Source organism: Styela clava, chromosome 14, assembly GCF_964204865.1.
Source record: "Styela clava chromosome 14, kaStyClav1.hap1.2, whole genome shotgun sequence".
NCBI lineage: Eukaryota > Metazoa > Chordata > Ascidiacea > Stolidobranchia > Styelidae > Styela > Styela clava.
In genome coordinates this window covers 14,399,977-14,426,263 of record NC_135263.1, presented here as the reverse complement: position 1 = coordinate 14,426,263, position 26,287 = coordinate 14,399,977, and the positions used below count along the sequence as shown (strand labels likewise).

The 26,287-nt window shown below is 33.5% G+C and overlaps 3 protein-coding genes across 3 annotated transcripts; 1 reads left to right on the top strand and 2 right to left on the bottom strand.

Annotated features, from left to right (window-relative positions):
- Positions 1-5,952: 5,952 nt before the first annotated feature.
- Positions 5,953-16,437, bottom strand: LOC120341389 (uncharacterized). The gene is made up of 14 exons (XM_039409884.2): positions 16,314-16,437; positions 15,839-15,937; positions 15,415-15,662; positions 14,988-15,100; positions 14,058-14,239; positions 13,690-13,852; positions 13,066-13,211; positions 11,942-12,129; positions 11,032-11,301; positions 10,415-10,651; positions 9,027-9,192; positions 8,473-8,629; positions 7,397-7,515; positions 5,953-6,592 (listed from the first exon to the last, which is right to left on the bottom strand). Exons 2-14 carry the CDS (start codon positions 15,885-15,887, stop codon positions 6,579-6,581), a joined length of 2,052 nt encoding a protein of 683 aa, XP_039265818.2. The 5' UTR covers positions 15,888-15,937; positions 16,314-16,437; the 3' UTR covers positions 5,953-6,578.
- Positions 16,438-16,554: 117 nt separating this feature from the next.
- LOC120341391 (uncharacterized) lies at positions 16,555-18,749 on the bottom strand. Its single transcript, XM_039409887.2, has 4 exons — positions 18,632-18,749; positions 18,179-18,301; positions 17,851-17,982; positions 16,555-17,650 (listed from the first exon to the last, which is right to left on the bottom strand). The coding sequence occupies exons 2-4, from the start codon at positions 18,282-18,284 to the stop codon at positions 17,109-17,111; spliced, it is 780 nt and encodes a 259-aa protein (XP_039265821.2). The 5' UTR covers positions 18,285-18,301; positions 18,632-18,749; the 3' UTR covers positions 16,555-17,108.
- Positions 18,750-23,428: 4,679 nt separating this feature from the next.
- On the top strand, positions 23,429-24,324 carry LOC144431923 (uncharacterized). The gene is made up of 3 exons (XM_078119698.1): positions 23,429-23,617; positions 23,870-24,001; positions 24,143-24,324. The coding sequence occupies exons 1-3, from the start codon at positions 23,512-23,514 to the stop codon at positions 24,322-24,324; spliced, it is 420 nt and encodes a 139-aa protein (XP_077975824.1). The 5' UTR covers positions 23,429-23,511.
- The last annotated feature ends 1,963 nt before the right edge of the window (positions 24,325-26,287 follow it).

Here is a 26,287-nt window from a genome sequence, read left to right as displayed (position 1 = left end):
TCCTTTGTTGTCAGACGACGAATACCACTCTGACGCCTGCGCCGATCCCCCAGTCTGTCCGACACACGTTAACGAGGCAATGTCTTTATTGTCAACGATACAATAGAATGATCCAACCGGATAGGATCACAATCATTAATATTGGGTAGCTTATATACTAATTACTAATAGATGTAAATGTACTAATCAAGTATGGAGCATAGATAAATTATATTAAAACTGGTTTGTCATTAAGAAATGGCTTAGGGCTATTTAACTTAGTTATGTCCAGTAACTAAGCAGGTTGTGACATCTTATAATTTTAAGGAATCTGACTTCACTGGTTATTCATATTATAAATTTGAAAAATAACAGTAAAATCTAACTAAAATAACAAGATTATTCTCACACTGACACCCTATACCATGGGTGGGCACAATTTTTTGTGTAAGAGCCGCATGCTGCAAATCAGAACTTTAAAAGAGCCGCAGAATTCGTAATTTATTTTATTATTAAATTTTTTTTATTTTTTTTTTAAAGAAATTCTTCTTCTTCGCCTCTTTATTATTAAAATGCCATGAACAGAAAAGAAATTCACACAAGAGTATAATAACAATAAATAAATGATGCAGGCAGCTATGCTCAAATTTATGCACAATTTGAGCTCATTTAATCTGTGTTTTCTTATAGCTGATTTACGAGGGTAGTCTCGTAAGAAGTTTTCATGATTCGTTTCATGGTGCCGTTCAACATTGCTGACTTTATTCTCACTTAGTAGGTTTTAGCAGATTAAGCACAAAGGTCCATTCTCCTGACTGGTAAATGCGTATTCTTTTTCCCATTCTGACTTGACAACTCTGTTTTCATCTTCGTACTTTCGTTTTTCAATTGAGGACATATCGCACAGTAACTTAAACTAACTAACCGCAATCAAGCTGCAAAACCGCCGACGCATCAATAAACATTGACCATTGTGACGAAAGATTTGCTGACTTGACTGACTTAAATTCAGAATTCAACGCTACAGCGATTTTCATACTGAAACATAATTTGTCCTAATCATTGACGAAAACTTCTTTACGACTTTTAATAAATTAAATGAGTTTACATTAAAGTTTTTCTCTTAGTTAAAATTTGGGTAATAATTTATTTTAGCGAGGAGAGCCGCACAAAAAGCCGCGGTGTGCCCACCCCTGCCCTATACTATAGCCTGCCCTGTCTACCCGGCGTCAAGACATTGTACAATTTTGCAATGTTTTCATCATTACAAATGTGTAATCGCCAAGAGTGTGGTTGGTAACGTGATATACATATACAGCCGAAAATATACATATAGCGCCAACTAAATATCCATATACAGCCAATTAATATCCAAATGCAGCCATTTTGGTGATGTACAAATACTGCCAAGTCATATGCATGTACAGCCAATTAGATATACATACCTATGATATAATAAGTGTGTTAGAGTTAGGGTTTTCAAAATAACTCTCAGAAACTCAAAAACGGCTTTTGATGAAGTTACTTACAATAAGTGTAAAATATATGTAATAAAATATTGTGATATTAACATCATTTAGTCTCTAGTGACAACTAAGTCTCTACATGTTATTTGTTCAAAGCCTATAATGTCAGCCAATGTCTCGTGGTGCATGAATACATACAATAGGTTGCAATCCATAATGCCATAAGATAAAGCCCCACAGCAGCTGATTGTAATAGCATGCGAAATGTGTCGCTGCCAACGAGGACATTGAAAATCTCTTTTGGTTATTCGTTTTTTTTTATATTTGGTTTTCTTTGGTTATTTTGTCAACGAACTAATCAAATTAAAGTTTGGTGCAAACTATCATTACTCACATTACATATTGATTATTCGAGAAAGCATCGCCAGATTACGTTTATATTTTGCAAAAATCTGCAGAGAAAGATTCGACAATGCAAACTCTTAGAGCAGCGTTTCCCAACCTTTTTTTGACGCGGACTATTTTCTCAGCGGCGAAAACCTTTGCGGACTCAATGTGCGTTTATTGCAACCGCACTCTGTGTGAAGAAGCAATAAAACCAAACACAACCGAATTTTATTGAATCAAAATCGGAAGTTGGCCGGACTCATTTGAGACCGCGGACTCTGGTTGGGAAACACTGTCTTAGAGCCATCATTGAAGATGGATGGCCGATTACCAAGAAACAGCTTCCACGGTCCATGCAAGGATATTTCAATTTTAGAGAAGACCTCTGTTCAAAATGGGCTAATTTTGAAAGGATGTCGCATTGTTGTACCAGAATCTGCCAAACAATATGTTCTGCAGCGCATACACGCAAGTCACATAGGGATACAGGCTTGCATTCGTAGAGCAAGAGAGGTTCTGTTCTGGCCAAAAATGGCCCCAGTGACATACATGATTATCTCTCGTCACGACTACTTGCCGAGTGTTTCAACCCAATCAACAAAAAGAGCCGATAATTCACCATGAGATTTCTTCTCGACCATGGCAAATTATTGCGTCCGATTTATTTGAACTGCAGGCAGAAACTATCTTGTGACCGTTGATTTTTACTCCACTTTTTGCGAAGTTGCGAACTTCATACTACCACATCTGCGGAAGTTATCGAAGCATTGAAACAACACATGGCTAGACACGGCTTACCAAAAAAATTGATTTCTGACAACGCTCCTCAATATAGTAGCAAGGAATTTAGAAAATTTGTTGAAGATTATGAATTTCAGCATGTTACAAGCTTTCCTACATATAGCCAAAGCAACGACAAAGCAGAGTCCGCCGTTAAACAAATTAAGAGCTTGATGATAAAAGCTATTGAGAGTAAGAGTGATGTATTTCTTGCGTTGCTCGATTGACGTAATACGCCGAGTGAAGGAATACCAGGTTCACAAGCACAAAGGTTATTTGGAAGACGCACAAAAACACTGCTTCCAACATCAAAATCTCTTCTTCGCCCGAAAATTGTTACGAATATCGAACCACATTTAAAGAAGCGTAAAGACATTCAATATGAATATTACAACAAGGGAACGAGGGAGCTGATGAAATTGTACCAGAATCAGAAGTCAGAATGAAGCCGGACCGTGGGAAAAGATGGCGCAAAGGTAGAATTGAACGACAAGTTGACATCAGATCGTATCGAATCCGAACTGAATATGGTGGTCTTTATCGAAGAAATCGAGGGCATTTGAGGCATACAAGCGAACCTGATGAGTTCCACCCCTTCACAAGGAATTACGATTGTAATATTTATGATCCATACACATCCTCCTATAACAATGGTGATATGAAAACGCAACATGGCCCAATTATTAATGATAATATTAGTCCCGATGGCAGTGTTTCAGTTAATCATAGTGTATCTGATCAAATAGAACATAGATCACCCCCCCCCCCCCCCTCTTCGCAGATCTACAAGCACTGTTAAAAAAACTGATAGATATAAGTATTGATTGATAATGTTTAATTTTATTGTACATTTATTAATGCTATTTGTATTAATATGCTATTTCTTGTTTGACGGGAAGATGTGACGTAATGTGATTACTCGAATGATGAGTAGCGCGACAACTCCTAATTGTTGCGGCGCAATGCATCTCATCTACTCGTCTGGTCCGCCAGTCGATATACAGTTGTGTTATCTTGTAGACGTTTGATTATGATCGCTGTTTTAAGTGGTATTGTTCAAGTTGTGCCGCTTTTCTCAATAAAAGGAGTTCAGTTGTATACGAGTTTCTATTCTGAGCAGATACCAATTAAGAAACGAAACAGTTGGGGCCTATTGGATATTTCTCAAAAACTACTCACCGGCAGTTTCATGTCTTATGTTGAATGATGCTCATTTTTCATATTTCAATCAAAAGTTTTTTTAGAGTTTCTGTACGCGTAACACGTAGTAACTTAAACAAAATGCAAGGTGTGCAATGATAGTTTCTGCCAAACGTTAATTTGATTAATTTTATGCAATTTATTACCAATAGCCAAAGAATAGTTCTTTCAAATAAGTTTTTCAACCATCACATTTCTTGCATTATCAATCCCATGCAGGGATGATTATGTGCGAAAGGATTGCTGGACTCCTTGCTGCTGTAGGGTGGATCAAGTAACCGCTTGTCGGTTATGGCTTCCTCCACCATCAAGTCCATGCTTCCGAAAACAAATAACTAGCTAATCCCATACCCGACATGGAATGGTAACCGGACGAGCGACCGTGGTTCGCCATATGGTTAAGCCGTCTTATCGGCTTTCCTCTCTCCCGGTATAAATATGTAAATCCTATCTTGATGACTTTATTTGTATATTGATTTGGCTATATATGCATAGGACTTGGCAGTATTTGTACATCACCAAAATGGCTGTATATGGATATTAATTGGCTGTATATGCATATTCTTGGCAGTATATGTATGGCACGGTACCAACCCTATCGATCGCCAAACGGAAATATGGTACGATTTTTCTAAGATTTGGCAACTTGACGATTAATATTGACAATAAGTATTTTGAAAGAATTGTATTCAAAACAATATTCGAGTAAATCATATTCAATCCGATTCCATAGGTCGATTTCACATGAACGTATTGATAATTACAGTTTCATATCATTTCACTAGCATTGTACAGTACATAAATAAGTGTGCACACAACCTAGCGTGTCTATAAAAACCGTGCGTAATATCAACTTAACTGACGCTAAATATTCACTTACTATTTTTGGCTTTTCTGTGGGAACATAAGTAATATGCCTGTAGCTACTTGAAACATACTAAAAATTTAAACCTCATTAAAAGCTGCTTTGAATATTCTATCAGAAATGGATATCGCCGTTTTGCCGAAGCCTTATGGATCAATTTGATGGCAAGACGGAATGAACAATAATGATGACAAGGCATTTTATTTTTACGTATTATGACATTGATTAAAACCATACGACGTGTAACTTTAACATTCTACGCGTGTAATAATAATTAAATTTACCCAATTGGTGAATAGAGATATAGCGTAGCATAGAGTATAATAATGACATTACTAACACAGCTGACTAATAATTCAGCTTGTAATGTTATGACATAATATCGCCTCGAATCTATTCTGAACACAGTCAAATAGAACACACATATTATAACAAAGCAACACATCACACTTTTAATTTCCAATACCTAAATGTCTCATAATAAAACACCATATTACGCGCTGTGAAATAGCGACACTTGTACCTGCTCACTTCTCTTGTTACTATCGCTTGTTTTTCATGACATCAGCAAAATTGCAGCGTTGTCGGCAGTTTACCTGTTAATTATTGACTGATATCAAGTTGCGGTCATATAGAAATTCGATACTGCTTGCGATGTGGTTGGTTTTTGTGCCACAAAAGGTTGGTTCGCCGTTAAATGCACTCGAAAATTGTATGTGTTTTCAAAAATTTAAAATCTTCGATGGATTGTAGCTGCATGCTCAATGTCAAAACTGAACCAGTAATCGGATGCACGCTGCCTCGACGAACGTAAACAGCCATAAAGTGCGCTGTTCTGAACGAGGTCGCTAAATTTCTTGCAATATGTTGTCGATGTAGTGGAAATGATTTTATTTCAAAGTAATAGAGGATGAGTGCCACCTATAAGCTCGCAAGCAAACACTGCACTTTTGACGTAATAATGTTATTTATTGTTTATTGCCAATTTGTTTTGTTCATTAATCACGCAAGTATATTTTGTAGTAACTTCTAATTACAACAAAAGTAATGAGCGTAATCGTTCTAAAACAATTCCAAAGTTCCAGAAAGCGTGAAGTCCTGAAACTTGTTTTTATCGTGAGGCTACGAGGACGCCCCCAACTCGCTAACGCGGCATGGAATGTAATCTAAGATTTTTCCTATCTTTGTTACGCCCGTCCTTCCTGTTCAAAACCACGCGGAGTGCGGATACCCGGCCTTGGACGCCATCAGCCTTCATATTATATAATACACACACATCTTTCGGTGCCATTTATTACAAGCAGTTAAACATGAATAAATGTTAATACGTAATACCATCTAATTAAATACTCTTGAATATAAAACTACGACTGTATAATTTGAATTGTGACATCTCTACAATCGCAAGCCACTCCGTCACTATGGCATGCTGTCAAACCAATGCCACAGTGAATATAATTTCAACAATAGAGAAATTTGTAGGCCGTGATGTGCCAGTTGTAAGCACTGAGATGTGTTGTATTTAAACAAACTGACTAGCAAGAATGAGCACTGTTACGTCACGGTATTGTACTTTATGGGGCCATTTGCAGAAGTAAACGTAAATGGAGCCGTGACAAATTGTCACCTAGTTTGAACACCACTTTTTAATTTGACTTTCATCTGTATTTAAAAGTTTTCGAACGAATGAACGAATATATCTGTAGCTCTAGGCCTACAGGTGATATTAGGATGGGACGATATATAATTTACAAGTACTTTGAAATTGAAAATTCGGGAAAAAAATAAAATAGCCATGGTTAAAATAGAACAATTGAACTTAATATATATTATAGTTTCTACCATTGTTACATGTTGTTATCTTGACTACCATAATCCTCATTTCATCATGAAGAGTTCGTTTAGCCCTTGACCGCTGTAAAATATACAGATTCGATAAGAAAATGTCGTTAATGTGTGAAAATTGAATAGCAGGTATGAATCACTTATTTATACCCAGGTAACGAATGCCATTCCATACTTGGCCCGGTAATGTTTTTAAAAATGTGAATATTTTACCTCTCCCTACCATGCATGGTGGGAGGTAAAATTGTTGTATACAAGTATACAACGTGAGAGCAATTGCCAAATTTCGCGCACATGTTTTTTTTTTTACGACTTGCTGTGCATATTAACACTGACAATAATTACATTCGCTGCTTTCGAAGCTCTTATGCAATAATAATTAGGGCGTGACGTCACCGAAATCGTCACGTGAAGCGCCGAATTTGCAAATTCCATAAATACAATTGTGAATTTCTCGGCAAGGATTTATGCCATAATAATGATTTTGTTGGAGAATAACACAAGAAAACATTAAATTTAATTCGGTATAAATTATAACTAGTGTTTAACCCTCTACTATAAACAATAACATTCAAGTTCAAGTTGTTTTCTCCAAATTTTTGGGCGTTTTGTCGCATATCTAAAAAACACAGGAGACGTGCTCTTTAGCGTCATTTCGCTGAATAGAACTTTAGCATACGCTTTTAAAAAGCCATGAGTGAGGTTTTAGGGCCAAATGGTTGACCAATTTGAAAAAAAATTAAAGTGACTATATAAATGGGCTCAGATAAAGCTGGTTTTAACGCAGGTCGCAACATTTATTGCTCTGCAGCGGAATATATACCAGCAAAAACGTGCTATTGCCTTAATATTAGATTCATAAATACCAACCCACCAGTTGGAATCCCGAAGTTGTTCCACGGTGCAGGAGCATTGAATGTATTCTGATGATTTTTGAAGAAAAATTTTGATATCAGATAAAACATTAGCGCTGTAGACGCCAACAAAAGAATCCTGATGAACAAGAAAATGAAATATTAAAAAGGTTATTTAGACATCAATGGAGGTTCAAGGTTACGAAATTTAGTCAATATGTCCTTTATTGAAATCAACCGATTTTCATTGGATAAATGCATCGTTCTGATCGTTTGAATTTCCTTGATAGTTCCAGCCAAAAGAATCGCAGTTGAAGTTGGATTGAAATTTTCAGACTGGGCTCGCATTTGAGCTCCAAAGGATCTGTCGACTGCTTTTCCCATGTTATAACGCTCTCGAGCATCCATTTCGAGTAATCTACACTATTAATCGCCAATAAAGATGATCATAGCTATTCAATTTTTTGAGGTGTTTCCACACCTTCAACATGAATATGGCCCTATTCATGACAAGCTACGTACAAAGTTATTATTTGGGAATGAATGAGGGTATTCCTTCCAGTTCATCTTTGCCTACCCACTCAATTACAAACAACGTGCGATACTAGCATAGGTAAATCCAACGATATAACCAAAAGACTACTATGCTTAATTGTGATGCGGGTCTGAATTTTGAAGATCGTTCGGTTTCTAGTGTCTAGTGTTTGTCTCGTTTACAACCCCAGAGTTTAGAGAATTGCTGCTCCAACTTCAGAAATTTAATCATCATAGAAATATAGGCTTCATTCATCAATACTATACGCTTCACCCTACTATCGAAATCTTTTTGTACGTTTCGTAATTTGGATCCATGTGCATAAGCAGCTCAGCTTGAGAGACATAAGCGTATTACTACTATATATGTAACGCAATAGGAAGTATTGTTTCCGTTCAAATATTGCCGTTATTTATATTACAACTGCAAACGAAAAAGACGATATCCTGATTCAGACTTATTGTACATGTGTTTTCGAAACATGTATTTTTGTATTTATTAATCGTACAAATCGAAGAAATATCATTAGAATCATAAAATCTGTTCCGTACTTGAACTTACCAATAGCATAGAACACCAAGACTTGGAGAAGGCAGATAAATCTCGTATGTTGTCAAATGAACGCCGGTTTCGTCCTTATTATTTCCCAAGTTTGTAGCAGTGCGATCTATCACTTTCTTATGTACGTCCTGCTTTGTCTTTGAACCTTCTTTTGGTACTATTCAGAAACATTGTGAAACGTAAGTTCATTTTTCCGAAAAGAAAAATACTAGAGACGGACGATGCGTCGTAATTGTTTGCTTAAAATCACATTCTAAATCAACAAAGCTTAGTAGCTTCATTCCCTGGTAGATTTTAGCCTTCGTTCTTAATGAAGGTAATAAAAACACGTCATAATATGACTTGTTACCTAAATGGAAATTCAAACCACGTGTTGTTTTCAAGCTATTCCATGCAGAAAGCAGTTTTTGTGGTAACTTTCTGTTTTGTTCAGGAATTCTATTGAATCTTACTACTTCAGGCTTTCAAAATATGTTTCTCAAGAATAGTTGATTAAATAATATACCAATAAGTGTTATTGAGTTAATTTAGTGAAAGTTCTTTCAACTATTCACCTGTGTATATTGGACCTATCGTTCTGTGCTCCACCGGAATATCAGCATCCGATACGTCACGTTTCTTTCTACCGGCTGCACAAGACTGTGTACAAGCAGCTGATGTGTCGGTAGTCTCACAAATGTAAGTTGTAACGTGGAAATAAAGCGGGTCTTTAGCACCATTCTGAAAATGATAATAACTGATTTGTTTGAACATTAGGTATAACCTGATGCACGTCGACGCTTGCTTAGTGTTAGTTGAAACAAAAATGAATTTTCAATGTTATTTCTTAACATATTTTTTTGTTAAATGGAAGATTCTCTAAACACACGAGTATTGAGAATCGATTATACGGGTTAATACGAAATATTTTGTTTAAGTTTGTGTAATAGCTGATAAAAAATACAGCAATTCATAATGTTATTTTAAACATTTTAATCTGATAATAAATAACACAAGTATTTTAACTAAAAAAGATTAAACACTAAAAAACTGAAGTTGCTAATGACTACTGTTAGGAAATTGAAAATGGTGTATATTAATCTAATGGAAACAGATTACTACCAAGTTGAGTCAATTCGTAAATCTAAATTTATTATAACTTAAAATGGCAAACTGAAAAAACAATCCCAAATTTAAGCATTTCAAAAATCTACACGAACAATCAATCAGAAAAATTGTAGGTAACAATTGAACTTTTGATGATTTACTTTTAAAAGGGCGAACCAATTTGCGTGTTCTCATTCATGTCGTTTTTAAATGCCTTTTTTAGCTTTTTCTATCGTCCATGCCAGGGGTTTTCAAACTTGGGTATACATGTACCTCCAGGGGTTCATTTTGTTCGCGTTGTTCCCACCAACGTGGTTGTGTGACTCGACATTTCAGGGTTGCTTGGAATTGAATCAAAATACCGACAATAGCTCGAAGAAGAACTGTTGCCATTGTTTCACTACTTTGTATTAAATAACTTATTGATAATTAGCTTAGATTACTGGGGCTTAGTCAGCCGATATATTGTTAGTTTGATTGTTCGTATAAGCTTGGATTACATTGTTGTGAAATACTTTGTGTGCTTTAATTAGTATATAATAATAACGCAGTGTTTTAATATCGAACTAAAAATACAAATTTTAAACTTTTTATAATCAAACATATAAGAAAATTTTGGGGATATATAGGCGATTTATAAATTCTACAAAGGGTACCAATGAACAAAAAGTTTGGAAAATCATGGTCTATGCTTTCATTTACCAGCAAACAGCACGGCTATGTCCATTTTATGTCATTATTAAAATATAACTATAAAATAATATTTGGCTCTATATTTTCTTTAATACTCGGTTGCGTTACTATGTTATAAAGGATAGACTAAATAAATTATAGATGAAAAATGAGAATAACTTACGGCTGCTGAGCCAGTTGTGGCAAATTCAAACATGATAACGGAAAACTGAACTTCTGTATCGGTGGTAGTTCCCAGGGTGAATGTGGTGTCACCAGCACACTGGCTTGTCAGTATACTATGGGAAGGTGATGAGGCCTTGTCTGTATCTGTAGTAACTACGATGTCCTTTAATATTGCTTTGAGGCCGGTTGGAAGTGTCGAAGTCACGGAGAAATAGATGCGATCCATCACATTAAGCTGAAAAAGTTTATATCCTTACCCTTAATTACGACTTCATATTCCAGGTGAAATATATTGAAAGTAAAATTTTGTATAATATCACAAAACTTGTGGAATATAGTATTCGAGCTCATTTTTACTGAATAATTTTAATACGGTGTCAAAGTAAGGTGAACGTGAATTTATTTAAAATACTCTTCTAACTTTAAAATTGTTTTTATTTGAGTTTTAGTATTCTTCTGAGTATTTCAATACAGGAAATGGATTTAAAACAGATCCCATGTTTGAAAAAAAAGATTTGTGTAATGGCTTTTTGATTGTGTTTCGAAACGCAACCCCATTTTCACTATGCTTGGACATTTATAGTTTGCAATTTATTATATATATCAAATACTTACAGTCACTGGGAAGTCTCCTGATGTATAGGCAGTTGTGTATGAACTAGATTGGTACAAAGCAAGGTCAACAGTAAATGCTCCGATAACCGATACTGCGTCCGTGAGTGACGGGACTGCGGGATTCACTATTCCGAGCTGTTCATCGGTGTAACGTGGGTACGTGCATGAACTTTCAAAGCTAACTTGCTTGACATTGCTTGACACTCCGTAATCTTTTGTAACTACCGTTTGAGTGTATTTGACAAATTCAATATCGTTGACTGTTGTGCTCTAGAAAACATTTGAAGTGTGTTAATCTAATTTGCAATACAAAAGTTTCCAATGCTTGTGCCGATGGTGTCACAAGCGCTTCAAGCCTCACGTGAACCGTTGTTTACATGTAGGCCTATAGTGTTTTTTTACAGACGAATTTTATTCTTCACTTGGCAAGATTTTCATTTAATTTTATATTCAGTGCATGTCACTGTGTACAAACATACAAAAGACGTCTATATTGACGATGTATATTGTCCCTTACATAGGGCGGACATTTTAAAAACATGATATATACCCCTTTTTGGAAATGGTAAAATCTCACTCTTTGTAGCAGTGGTTTCCAAACTGGGGCACATGTACCCCCAACTTTTTATAGGGTAGGCTACATTAGACTGTGTATACGAATTATTATTTCCATATCTTATAATCTGCCCCAAAATATTTTAGTACCGGCACCTATTGTTAATAATTTGAAGAACTCCCTCAGTGGAAGTTTTACTACAACTGCAGAAGCTACATTCTGCATTCGAAGACACGTGATCACAGCATGCAAAGCAATTTTGCTGATACACGAGCGATCTATGAATTGCCTAGACTAGACCTATTTGTAACTCTGCTCCATAGAGTAAAATCGCACTCTATATATATGACTCACTGTTAATGTCCATGAGCAAGCAGTAAGACCAATGGTAAAAACTATGTCAGTTCCAGAAAGCACTGCATTCGTATCTCCAGTACAACTGACGTCGTTTAAAACAAGATCTGCTTTGTTGAGACCTCCCAGAAGGCAAGATGGTATAGTGATCGTTACTTCGTTGATTCCACAAGAAACTGAATGAACATCTAAAACAATGAACGTGAATTCGTAAATAAGAAAGATTTCTTGCATTTTTCTAATAGTGTTTTTTCATTAATTTAAACATATCGATCGCGGCAGGTGTTGACATTGTTTCAGATGTTAAGCAGATGTAACGATGTATACATACGTTTTAAAACGCTTTTAATACTTTCATATTTAGTGCGATGCTCAAACATATGGACACGAATGCCAAAATGGTTATGCAATCTGTCAGAGTGAACTTCCGGTATATCAGTCATATCGACTTTCGATAAGCCCAAAAACCGCCGAATTTAACTGAGCACGAGATCCGCTGAACTGCGGTCGCGGAACCGCTACAATTAATTTTGATATTCAATTTCGTTGACGTCGCACAAAACTTCAGATACAAAAGCGAATCTCACAGAGCCCACAGGAATCTTTGAAATGAATGAAAGTAATAGCCTTCTAGCTGCATCAAAATACCAAAACGATTTATAGGCCCATTTTGTGTCTAACAAGAGAGCGATGCTCAAATATATAGACACGAAAGCCAAACGAAGAAGTACGGGTATCTAATCTTTCCGACTTCGAGTTGTCACCAACACGCAACGATCGTGGACGCGAAGCGGAACCTCCACAAGGGGCGCAATTTTTATGACAAAAAAACGAATCCTACTGGAATATATGATAAATAAAGTAATAGCCCTCCAGCTAAAAATACAAACCTCAACCACCGAAAATTTCAAAGCAATTGGGGAAGCAGTTTATGAGAAAATAAGCACAAGAACATGAAAAAACATTCTATCAACAACATAATAAATAAACGTTCTATAGATATGTATACATTTCGTGCTCAACAAGAACAACAACATAATAAAAAAACGATCCACATGTACCTTTCGTGTCCAACAGGCACTGCACACGCCGAACCTACGTATAAAAATAGAATATTTACTTACTAACGGTTTTTCTAGAAATGCAGGCAGATGTATCAATCATTGGAAGAACCGTAGCACTGTCGAAATTTGCTCCATTGTCGTTACCAGCATCGGAATAAAATAGGTAAGGACAGTTGGCCAATGTGCTGTCATTGCAGGCCAAAAACCTTCAATAATTGAAAAAGAGTTATCACTTTAAAGCAGTCAGATTTACATTATACCATCAGATAATGTAGACATGATATTATTTTTTACATATATACACCTAAATTTTGAATATTATATATATATATATCTTGTTTATTGTCATCGGGTTTGTAGCATTGAACGCTAGATTCAAGTATTTCAAACGTCAAAAACATCCCCCCAGTCTATCGATAGTCTATTGTTTTTCATGATAGATTTTTGGGCGATATACAATGATCGCCAAAAACTACATTTGAAAATCAAAACAATTGCACAACGCTTCATTTTGAGACGGTTGGTACAAAATAACATTTTCCAAAGATTCCATTTATGTAAATCTACTTAGAGTCGATTCGTATTTCCATAAGGTGGTCTCGTAAAATGTTTACACTCCCATTAGTTCGTTAATTCCACTAAAAACGTTTCTCAACTTAAATCAACCAATAACAACATTCGTACCTAAGTTGCGGTTCATATCTTGGTGCCAAGATAGCGTCGAGTGTAGACTGATCAGTGCGACCGTAGACAAAAACTTGATCGTAGTATTCATGTATCTTATATATGTAATTATCCAGTACACTATCAAGTGCCGTGGAAGCTGGAGACACCATGCCCACAACGGCTAAAACCAAACATCAAATAATTTGTTTTTTAAATTACTCAGTTGAATTATTGTATAATTATGCCACGAAAAGTTATATATATATACGTGGTGAGCCCAAAAACTGTTACCATTTTGTTACATTCTGTATGTCAAAAATCGTAACGTTTCTTTAGGGCTGTATTTTATAACTTTTAAATAATGTGGATTGAAATGAGATTCCTACCGACTCTCGTCGTAGTTGTTTCGTCGTTCGCACCACTGGGTGCAAGAACTACAGTATTGGCTGCTCCACTGTCGAAAGTTTTATAGAGGGCCTGAATAACATTGCTGCTTCCGCATATATCATCTTTAGTTAAGCTCGAAATTTCTGATGCCAGTGTAGTTGTCGATGTCTGAGCGCCATACCTGAAAAATGTGTTGTACATAATAGTACCCGATCTGAATAGTGACTTTACAGATGCTCCAAATTCTTCTTTAAGCCTATTGTGTACCATGAAAAATACTTAATATGAATCACACCCTGTTCAGAAAGATATTATGATTATAATGCTATTTATTGATCTGATTTTGGCTGCCGCCAATACCAGAAAGTATTTCGATCTCATTGTGTCCTATAAGAATATTATAATGTAACTTTATGCTATACTGGGATGTCATAATGTGTCTTTCGTTGTCCGGTTGTATGGTCACCTCCAATAATATGAAAATGATTGGTACATTACAACCAACTAATTCCTGGAACCTAGTTGAAATCTTCAAGATGGGACATTTTGGTATAAAAAATGTGATTCAAAAGGTCGTCGGACCTTTTATCAATGCGTTTCTAAGCACTAAGCATCAAAATTGAAACATATTGCTTCTAAAATTATATTTTCAAATAATTGTTTGAATATTGAATCCATAATCTTCGAAGAACTAACTTGGCACTAGCTTTTTCATGAACTTTTCATACAAAGTCTAGTTACATGTTAGCTTAAGTACATATGTAAACTTATCTACGACACCATGATCATAATCCACCCAACTCCCGGTTTCTGAAACAATTTACCTACAGTGTGTCAGATTCTGCATTTACCTATACTGTTCCTGCTTTAAATCCACATGATTGATCGGAAGAAAAGATTAGGTATGAGAGTCAAGAAATCTAACTTACGCGTTTGTTACGTCGAGTGTTCTACCATTAAGCATTGTTCCGACGACATAATCTCCATTCTCTACTCCTGGACTGAAAGCTGTGATATATTGTGAGACCGTATTTTTCCAATCCTATAATGTGAAAGACGTATTTTAATTTTGTTTTGTCAGCATATCAATAAAGTTAATGGGTTTCAGTATTCATTATAGAATAACGTCCATTTTAAATCAATCTACAAACAGAACAGAAATATAATTCGTCTAACTTCTAACACATATATATCCAAAAAATGGTTTGCTTTTGCTTTTCAAGATTATGTAAATACAAACACGTTAATTATACTATTCTTCCTTCATCATTCAAGTATATTGATTTGGTAAAAAAGTTAAAACTATATAAATTTATAAATACCAATTAGAAACAAACGTCTCAAATAAATGCTCACGTTGAACGGCGTGTAGTCAACTCCAGTGTCAAAATTATTTTGAATTAAAACGCATAAGTTCATAACATTAAAGCTGAAATCATTCAGCCATAATATATCCACGCCACAAGGAGTAATAGGAACACATGTCTCCGAATCCCCATCTAGTTGATAGTAACAGTCGCAACCACACACAGGATCATTTCCATCACTCCTATCAATGCAGTATTGGGAGCATCCGCCATTGTTGCCATCAGCGCAGTCTCGTACTAAACAAACGGATAAAAAATATTTAACCCTCTACTGCGTCATCGTTTTGTGAACAGTGGAACATGAAATTGTATTGTTAAGATTCGTTTAACTATGTAACAATTTAGTGGCGATTCATCTGTGATGAGAATTGCCGTTTCGATCAGTGTAATAGGCTACAGTACTGATGCCTCACCTGCCCCCACAGCGACAAATTCAGCAAGCAAAAACAGAAATATGATCATCCTCTATTCCAATGCAATTTCGATCATACAATAATATATGGAGATGAACACTATGGTAAAATAAAATATTTGATGGTTAAGCCTACATCTTAAACTTTGACAGAAATTTACTATAAGCCAGCAATTTGTTATATTTAATAAAACCTAATTAAAAGATTAGCATTTTATTTTATTGCAATAAAATGATGGAGTTTTTTAGCCGACCGAATACACAGTATATGCAGACTTAGATATGCAGTTTCATGTAACTGATCTAAAGTGATATCTAATAATTATTCAGTTACTGATTATTCGCTCAAATCTCCATGCGTTTTCTGTTCAAATTAACAACATTCCGTGCTATGTTTTAAATATATTTTATTAATAGCCTACTGTTCCGCAGTCACATTTATCGACAATAATAATTCAATATAAAATATATTCAGCCGGTGATTTTGGATCCAAATGATCGTTTGGAATCATCCAAATCACCAAATTTCTTCAGTTAGTTCGCATTTAGATACCTGTTTCGAAAACCTCACTTGTTTTTTTACGATATCTCACGATCGAATGATTAATATTGCTCAGGAAACGGGGAGCATATATCTTGGTTGTGCTTAATCATCCCGTTATACAACGAGATCCGTGTTACGTTGTAAGTGCCAGCCTATTTATAATTGTATCATCCAAATACACCGCAGCCATACATAAGCTATACATTAAGATGCTTGTATATGTGATATCCAACTGTGCCCCTTACTTGGCAAGATATAAATTTGAGCGGAAATAACCGAACTATATACAACGTGTATACTTGCGTTTATGTTAAAGAAATAAGCTTGTATGTGTGAATAAAATATATCAATTTGATACAAATCTTATTAAATATGTTTCATACTTTTTAGAACTTTCCTTTTTAGTAACCTATTTTAATCATTGCTTTTTTGCCTTAACTCAATGATGGAAGTCCACAAAACAAACATCAGGGATGAATAAATAGCATAAAAATAATTTGCGTTGATATTTATTATAAAATATATGAATTGCCACAGGTCAGATCGTGTTCGCAATCACGTTCTATTGAGAGCAAATTCGATCAATTTAGAAAACACTATTAAAAATATCGAAACAACAATAATTCATAAAAGAAATAGAACGAATAAAAGTAATTGTGAAAGACGATGGCCAACCGTAATAAACCAATATTTCCATTTTTTTCCTAAAAATTCAGCTGCGTGCTAATCAAGCACAGGAATCATTTTTCACAACGTTGGAGTTAAAACCAAATTGATCCATCATAAAAGAAAGACGAGAAAAGAATCCAAAAGAAAATGAAGGTTTTGTTGTTTTTGTAACACATGGCTTTTTCGTTGGCTTCACGTGTGAAGCAGTTGGTTTCTGATTCGTTAATTTCCCTTTGTCGGGATTCTTTGAAAACTCATTCTTTGCAGACGACTTCGGTACAAGCGGTTTATTAACACTTGGTCGTTGACGATTTTTGATTAATTCTTTTTTATTAACAGACTTCGTTTTCGGCTTTTTCACGACAGTCTTTTGATTTTGCATTTTCTCATGCTTTTTCTGTTCTACTGATGACTTTATTTTTTTGATGACAATATTTTCTGTTGGATTCTTGCTGGTTTTCTTTTTCGGATATGACTCGCTTGTTGAAGCGTCTGATAAACAATTTTCTAGCAGTCTTGCTTGTTTCTGAACATTCTTTTTTGATGAAACTATTTTCGATAATTTATAATTTTCTGGAATGATACCTTGTGAAGTTCCGGCTAAAACAAATATAAGTGAATAGGTAAAAGATACAAAGAGTATTATCGCACTAAAACGTATCACAAGTGTTGTGCCTATAAAATTTCAAAAATATCCTGATAAACCAACTGAGGAATTTTCTTGTGTTTTGGTTACAATAAAATCAGGCATTTCATTGTTTAAAAAGCAAACATTAATGAACAAAAAAAATAAAACAAACCTCCTTTAACTATGCAAGAACATTTATAAATACAACAGTGAGAGTACGCTTTGTTTTCACAATCTTTTGGATCGACGAGTTTCTTGTTGCGGAAATCATAGCAAGGAATCGTTTTTCTTTCAAATCCTTTAACTGTATACAGAAATAACATATGTTATAAATAACGATACCTATTACAGAGAATTCTCTTGATTATTCGTTAAAGCAAAGCAAAAAACATTGTTGAACGCAATTTTTTTTTAGGGAATTAAGGAATAGGATATGTGCTGAAATCTTTATATAGTCTAAAACATATATCAGATAGGAGGCAATAAAATTTTGAACCTACCAGGAGCACATTGTGTTTTGCTGATTTTATATCTGAGCTGAAAAGGGGTCAATGATGCTGCAATATCGCAAATCCCGACGACCACGACAAAGAGTAATAATTTCATTTTGTTAGAAAGTAATTCTGCAAAAATAAACAGATTTTATTTTAATGGTGTGATCAACTAAATTTAAGGTTGAAATAGAATTGGAATAATACTGTATAAATACCCATTTGTGCAATTTATCATTTACGGCTAGTACAAGCACTTAGATATTTCGGTAGCTCTGAACATATTTGTTCGAGATACAATATTCGAATTATGTTGTAACAAGAAATTGTTTGTAGCTTTTATAGATGCAAAGTTTCTGATTGACATTTGTGTTTCTGGCCTCGGGCAACAATTGCCCCATATTACTATGTAAATTTGCACTCTTGTAACGTTTCTTAGCCACAAATCGTAATTTCATTTACCTTGGTATCGTCATAGTGACGCATTTTCTGTAAACCCCAACAAAGTGCTCTTGAATTAATACTATCCGTAGACTCAAAGAATCGTTAGATTTAACTATTTTTATTGTCGCGATTAATACGTCATAGCAAGTTTAAAAATAGAACAAGATTGAATTGTTGGATTGAGCTCTTTACGTGAAAATCAGGTTGCGATGGATTGACAAAGATGAAACAAGATAAAATGAGACATGCATTTTTGTAAAAGTTCTAAATAACGCCAAGAAGACTTTATTTCGTAGTATTTTTCTGCCTTTATTTGATCGTGATTAACATGATGTTAATCATTAGTAAGTAAATGACATCAAGTATTTTAAACCAATATGAAATATAATTATAATGAGGATTAAGGGTTAGACGGTAGGGATAAAACAAAACCTAAAAATTCATTTCTTTGAGCACTAGAATCATTATTATAAATGAAATTACCACTATCATAAATTATAAACTGAAACATGTGAACATGCATAAGCCCTGCATATTCGTAAAAATTAATATGACAATGTGATCAGCACATTATGAGTTACTTCTATTTTTAAACAATTTATGACGCAGTTATTAAGCGATTAAACGTTAACCTTCAGTAAATACATGGTTTAAATAAATACTGAAAAAGTAGTTGACTTAAAATATAATGCAGTATTTGTATAATTATAATATTATGACGTCAAAAATTCGTAATTTTCGTGTTCGAACTTTGTTTGCAATTTGCTTCAAAAATGCGTCATCAATCTGTGGGCAATAAATCTGTTTAACAATAAATACGACAAATGTCATTCTATCGTCTTGGATTAAAAATGTATTTATACGTGTGAACTTATACACCTATATAATTATTGCACGTGTGTAAATGTAATCGAATATGTGAATTTATATTTATCCTGAGCCATACGTTCTACACAGTAGATTTCTGTTATAATATGTTTATAAAAAAAAACAAGGATCTCCAGCGTTATTGTGTAATAATTAAATTTAAGTATATGAATAAATTTGCCATATTTTTTTTTTATTACAAAAAAGCCTGATTACTGATTTGCTACGTAATTGATCTAAACTTTATACAAAAATAATTCTCGCATACAAGAAAAAATTCATTGTCAAAGAAGGATAAAATGATGGACTGAATTCAAAAGTTTTGCAATGTATTTTCTGTAAATGCACTAATAATATGGTATTTTATAAATTTTGAATACCCTGATACGAACCACCCAAAAATTAGTAAAACATCAAAACAGACACTTGAATACAAAAAATTGTGAATGAATTTAGACAAAATTAGAATACCAAACCAGACATATTTGAATTGAATATATGTGTATTGAAACCACATTTCTTTCACTTTTATTATAATTATAAGGAATAATGTAAATTCAGTGAAAACTTTCTCTGTTTTTCAAATTTGCTTTAAAGGAGATCATTGATCAATCAAATGGGATTTAGGTTTTAATCTTATCCCAGCCTAAACTCCATTACAATAACATTTCATACTGGGATAAAACCGTTGATGTCATTAACTAACTAACATCAAAAGTCACAACTAAATAAAGACATATGATTACTTACAATTAAAGTCTTCTTGCTGACGTTATTTGGAAATTTTACAAAATTCATGTCCCATTTTATCTGTGTTTAAGTTATTTGAATTTATATCTTGTCCCGTAGTTCCTACGTAAAAAACTTAGTCTATCGGATTTATTCAGATCTATTTTTAATCTCGCTATGACGTTTTATTCTGGCAATAGCAATAGACAAGTCTGTCGATTCTTTGAGAGCATTAAATTATGATATTTATTTGAGTGTGGTTTGTTTGGGATTATTCAAAATACGTCACCATGACGCCACCGAGTGTGTTGTTTCTTCAGGAGCATTAATTAATGTTATTTTTTAATGAGTGTGGTGTGTTTGTGATTACTGAAAATACGTCATTATGACGCAACTGATGTTCTCTATTTTTATTTTTGCAAGTTCGATTAGTCAGATATTTTTTGACTCGATCACACTCTTTAGAATGTTAATTTCATATTTGGGTACAAACGTTCCCATAACTACATTGTCTTGAATTTTCTTAATGACACAATATTTTTAATCTTGCCTAGAGACGTGTGACGCAATTTTCAATTTATATTATAAAATGTTTACAACAATTCGTCATTCTGTTGCATTCAATAACATCATACTGACGTAATTCTAGTCGATTTGGACAAAATTTTGAAAAAAATTGTAGAATCAAAAAATCAGCAGACTTGCCAAGTATAAAAAATAGATTAAATCATTGAATTAATATTTTTAGGTAGAAAATTAGGCTATAATGGACAGAATATTTATGGTGTTATAGATTGAACTTTATGTTTAACGACACATAGACAAAGGATAAAATGAGATCAAGATTTTTGTAAAATATCCAAATAACGCCGGGAGGACTTTATTTAAATGCGTTTTACTTTCTCCATTCAATTGTGATTAGCATATTTTTTTTATCATTAGTAAGTTAATGACATCATGCATTTTAGTGCAATATGAAATAATAATTTTAAAGAGGTTTACAGGTTTAACGGTCGGGATGAAACAAAACCTAAAAAATTCATTTAATTCGGCACTAGTCTTTGCAAGATTAATCTTATAAAGATATATCGCTTTATAGTTATACCAAATTCACATTGTTTATTATTCAATGAAAATCGATTTGGCAGATTATGGATTAGTAGATATATCTGTAGTCAACAGAAATTCCTGTTTCGATGTTCAAATTTTTCTAAATTCATTCACACTTTTCTGTTTTTAAAGTTGCATTTTGAAAGTTTTATAAATTTTGGAGATTTTACATCGAGATATTAGAAAAAAAAGAAGAAGTACTTTTCAATCGAGTATATTTGACAGAAAAGACACGTATCACACCTAAAAGTGAATCTCATTAAAGCTTCACGGCATTGTGAAATCTAAAACTAAGATCATAACAAAATGTGACACTTTCTTTTGTGAATTTCCAATAATACACACACAATATATTTATTTATACAATTAAAATATAAAAGAACAATGTTAAAAAAAAATACAGAAAAATGAATTTCAGAAATAGGCAGAAATGTACTGTGTAGAACCTATGGCTCGGGATAATATAAATTCACATATTCGATTACATTTACACATGTGCAATAATTATATATGTAAAGTTCACACGTAGAAGGACTTTATTTAATCCGAGACGATAGAATGACATTTGTCGTATTTATTGTTAAATAGATTTATTCCCACAGATTGATGACGCATTTTAAGCAAATTGCAAACACGAAATGTGCGACTTCTTGACGTCATAAATATTAGTATGTGTATACAATTACTGAATTATATTTTAAATCAATTACTTTTTTTTATCGAAACTATAGATTTACTAAAACTTGCCGTTTAATCGCTTAGTAACTCATGATGTACTTACGGATCACTTTGTCATAAAAATTCGTGATTTTCATCAATCTTTTGCAAAGAATGTGTTGGGCCTATGCATATACATATGTTTTAATTTAATATTTATGATAGTGGTGAATTCAGACTATTTCCATCTTTCAGTTTTCTGTATTTTTTCCCTAAAATTGTTCTTTTATATTTTAATTATTGTATAAATAAATATATTGTGTATTATTGGGAACTCACAAATGAAAGTTTCATATTTTGCTATAATGTTAGTTTTAGATTTTAATAATGCTGTAAAGCTTTAATTACATTCACTTTTGAGTCTGATAAACATTTTGTTTAGGGGAAACCATTTTCGGTATTTGATTTACAAGAATCTAACAAAATCTGCAATAATTATTTTGTTAAATATACTCGGTTAAAATGCACTAAATATAAAAAAGTTAAACTTCTATATATTTTTAATATCTCGGTTAGAATAGATCTTCAAAATTTATAAAATTGTTAAACTGCAACTTTAATTAAAACAAAAACTGCGGGTGAACTTGAAAAAATTACGAAATAGAACCAGGATAATCCATCTACTAATCCATAATCGATTTTTTTCGAATAATAAACAATGTAACTCTAATATAACTATAAAGCGGTTTATATTCATATGATTGATTATGCAAAGAAACTAGTGCTCAATTAAATAAATTTTTAGGTTTTGTTTAATCCCGACCGTCAAACGTCTAATCCTAATTAAAATGATATTCCATGTTGGGCTATATCGCATGATGTCATTAACTAATGACAATTTATTTTATTACATTTAAATAAAGACAGAAAAATACTAGCAAATAAAGTCTCCTTGACGTTATTTGAAACTTTTACAAAATTTCATGTCTCATTTCATCTTTGTTAATCCATTACAGCCTGATTTTTACATGAAAAGCTTAATCCAACGATTTAATCTTGTTCTATTTTTAAACTCAATATGACGTATTTATCGTGGCGATAGCAATATTCAAGTCTACGGATTCTTCGAGTCTACTAATAGTATGTGTTCAAGAGCACTTTGTTTGGGTTTACAGAAAATGCGTCACTGTGACGCTACAAAGGTAAATAAAATTACGATATTTGGCTAAGAAACGTAACAAGCATGCAAATTTACATAGTAATGTAGGGCAATCGTTGCTCAAGGCAATAAACACAAATGTCGATCTGAAACTTTGCATCTATAAAAGCTACAAACAATTTCTTGTTGCAACATAGATTCGATTAATGTATTTCCAACAAGTATGTTCAGAGTTACTGAAATATTCAAGTGCTTGCTCTAGTCATGATACAAATGAATATTGTACAGTTTCAACTACTATTTCCATCTCAAAGTTGGTTAATCATAAGAGTAAAATAAAACCTGTTTTATTTTTGCAGAATTACTTTCTAACAAAATGAAATTATTACTTTTTGTCGTGGTCGTCGGTATTTGCGATATTGCAGCATCACTGACCCCTTTTCAGCTCAGATATAAAATCAGCAAAACACAATGTGCTCCTGGTAAGTTCAAAATTTTATTGCCTCATATCTGATATATATTTTAGATTTTATTACGATGCCAGCACATATTTCATTCTTGTATTAATTCAAAATATTAAAAATTCGTATAAAATTATAAAAAGAATTTTTATTTAATTTCATATAATATTATCTTATAATACCACCGTCCTTCATGCTTTGCTTCAACAAATAATCAGAAGATTTTTTTATAATAGTTTTGCTATTTATAACATATGGTATTTCTGTATACAGTAAAAGGATTTGAAAGAAAAACGATTCCTTGCTATGATTTCCGTAACAAGAAACTCGTCGATCCAAAAGATTGTGGAAACAAAGCGCACTCTCACTGTTGTATTTATAAATGTTCTTGCATAGTTAAAGGAGGTTTGTTTTATTTTTCTTTGTGTTTATTAATTTTCGCTTGTTAAACAATGAAATAGTTTGTCTGCTTTTATTGTTTGAGTGCAATAATAGGCTCCGTATGTTTATCCATTCACTTATATTGTATTTTTTATATATATTTAGCCGGAACCTCACAAGGTATCATTCCAGAAGAATACAAATTATCAAAAATAGTTTCATCGAAAAAGAAAATTCAGAAACAAGCACGACTGCTCGAAAATTGTTTTCCAGACACTTCGCCAAGTGAGTCATCCACGAACAAAATTACTAGCAAGAACCCAACAAAAAATAACGTCATCAAATAATTGAAGTCATCAGTGGAACAGAAAAAGCATGAGAAAATGCAAAATAGGAGGACAGTCTCTAAAAAAACGACTACGAAGTCTTTTGACAAGAAAGAATCAAACAAAAGTCGTCAAAGACCAATTGTTAATAACCCGCTTGTACCGAAGTCGTCTGCAAAGAATGAGTTTTCAAAGAAACCTAGCAAAGAAATATCAACGAACCAGAAACCAACAGCTCCTCACGTAAATCCAACAAAGAAGCCTTGTGTTACGAAAACAACAAAACCTTCATTTTCTTTTGGATTCTTTTCTCGACTTTCTTTTATGATGGATCAATTTGGGTTTAACTCCAACGTTGTGAAAAATGAGGCCTGTGCCTGATTTGCACGAAACAGAATTATAACAACGCAATTATTTGTTGTTTTATTTATTTTTTATTTTAAATATAATTGTTATTTTGATATTTTAAATAGTGTTTTTTGAATTAATCAACAATGCTCTCCATATGCGTGATAACAGAACAAGAAACACTTGTGGCAATTAATATAATAAATATTAATAGAAATTATTTTTTGTGATTTTAATCATTTCCAGCTTTTTTTATTGGATATTTTGTCTTAGATTTTAATCAAAATAGCAATACTGTGTAGATGTCATGGTGTTTATACAATTCAGAATAGAGCTTAAGAACATTCCAAAATTGGTTATTTTGTTTTACGTCGTCTGGTGTATGGTTAAAATATTAAATCAGGAAATAAGACTCAATAATTTAATTATTAGCTTGAGTCTGAATGAATATTTGAAATCAAGGTGGGAATGTTTTGTAGGCTACCCGAAAAAATGCATAGATTGTTGGTAGTTAGACTAATCTTGGTATTTTAGACTCTGTGATTTTCAATGTGTTTTTCGTATTGAATAAGGTGGTATACGTAGAAAGTTGTTGTTAGAATTACTACTAATTTACCCGCTAAATTTGTTAATTTAAATGTTAGTATTAGACAATTAAACAATGGACTAAAGGTTCAAATTTTTATTAACTAAAATTTATTTCAGTTATGAAACAGTCCCAATTAAATACACAGTTTGTTATCAAGATATAGAAAGTAGTTTCAATAAAGGTTTGATCAGAATTATATTGTACAATGTGAAGTCAATTCTCAACGATTCCCGATTTTTGAAACCATCACTGTCGCCAAAAGAACGTGAAAATCACGTGTTTAATGCTTATTCAAAAGCATAAACGCAAGAGGCAATAACTACTATAACGAAAATATCGGTCAGAGACCGAAGACTTATCGATCGAAAGTTGGGGGATCCCCAAAACAGCGCTCTTATTCCATAGTGACCTTGTGTCCCATCACTAATTAATTAATAACTCGCTAATTATACGACATATTTCGCCCAAAATCAATAGACTCCTGGTCCAAGATATGACGAATGCACATGCGAAATCTGGAGCAGATTCAATCTCGTTTTCGTGAGATATCGCGTGCATCTAACAGACAGACAGACTTAAAGACAGACAAATACCTATCAACATACTTACCGATTAAAATCCATAGGTAATTAACCTTCAAATTACTTGAGAGTGGTAATCAAACTGATCTACGAGAGTCCATTTTGCCGAATTTAACACAAGGCTTTGCAGATGCAAACTGCGGGTTTTCAACTACAAAAGTACGCATTCTTTGTTCTGTTTTTAAATCAACGATTTTCTTGCTACTGAAATTATAGCAAGGACCGGTGGGTTTTATTTCGAAACCAGAAACTGCAACACTATTTGTTCAGCAATATTCAAGATTTCCGGAGAGTCATCAGACTATTCATTTACTCGCAATCGTATCAATATTGCTTATTGAGATTCGAATTCCACAAGGGACAATTATGTGAAAAAAATTGTCGCCGCAGAATGGCTCACATAACTTCCGCTTATTTTTTGACCATCGAATTTCATGCATTCAGACCGGTCAACTATTCTCTTCTG

Coding starts and splice junctions, on each gene's coding strand:
- LOC120341391 (XM_039409887.2), bottom strand. CDS start 18,284: ATGAAATTATTACTCTTTGTCGTGGTCGTCGGGATTTGCGATATTGCA. Junction 17,983..18,178: donor CAAAACACAATGTGCTCCTG/GTAGGTTCAAAA, acceptor TTCTGTATACAG/TTAAAGGATTTGAAAGAAAA. Junction 17,651..17,850: donor TTCTTGCATAGTTAAAGGAG/GTTTGTTTTATT, acceptor TATTTGTTTTAG/CCGGAACTTCACAAGGTATC.
- LOC120341389 (XM_039409884.2), bottom strand. CDS start 15,887: ATGATCATATTTCTGTTTTTGCTTGCTGAATTTGTCGCTGTGGGGGCA. Junction 15,101..15,414: donor TTGACTACACGCCGTTCAAC/GTGAGCATTTAT, acceptor TTCACATTATAG/GATTGGAAAAATACGGTCTC. Junction 12,130..13,065: donor CATTTCTAGAAAAACCGTTA/GTAAGTAAATAT, acceptor TCATTGTTTTAG/ATGTTCATTCAGTTTCTTGT.
- LOC144431923 (XM_078119698.1), top strand. CDS start 23,512: ATGAAATTATTACTTTTTGTCGTGGTCGTCGGTATTTGCGATATTGCA. Junction 23,618..23,869: donor CAAAACACAATGTGCTCCTG/GTAAGTTCAAAA, acceptor TTCTGTATACAG/TAAAAGGATTTGAAAGAAAA. Junction 24,002..24,142: donor TTCTTGCATAGTTAAAGGAG/GTTTGTTTTATT, acceptor ATATATATTTAG/CCGGAACCTCACAAGGTATC.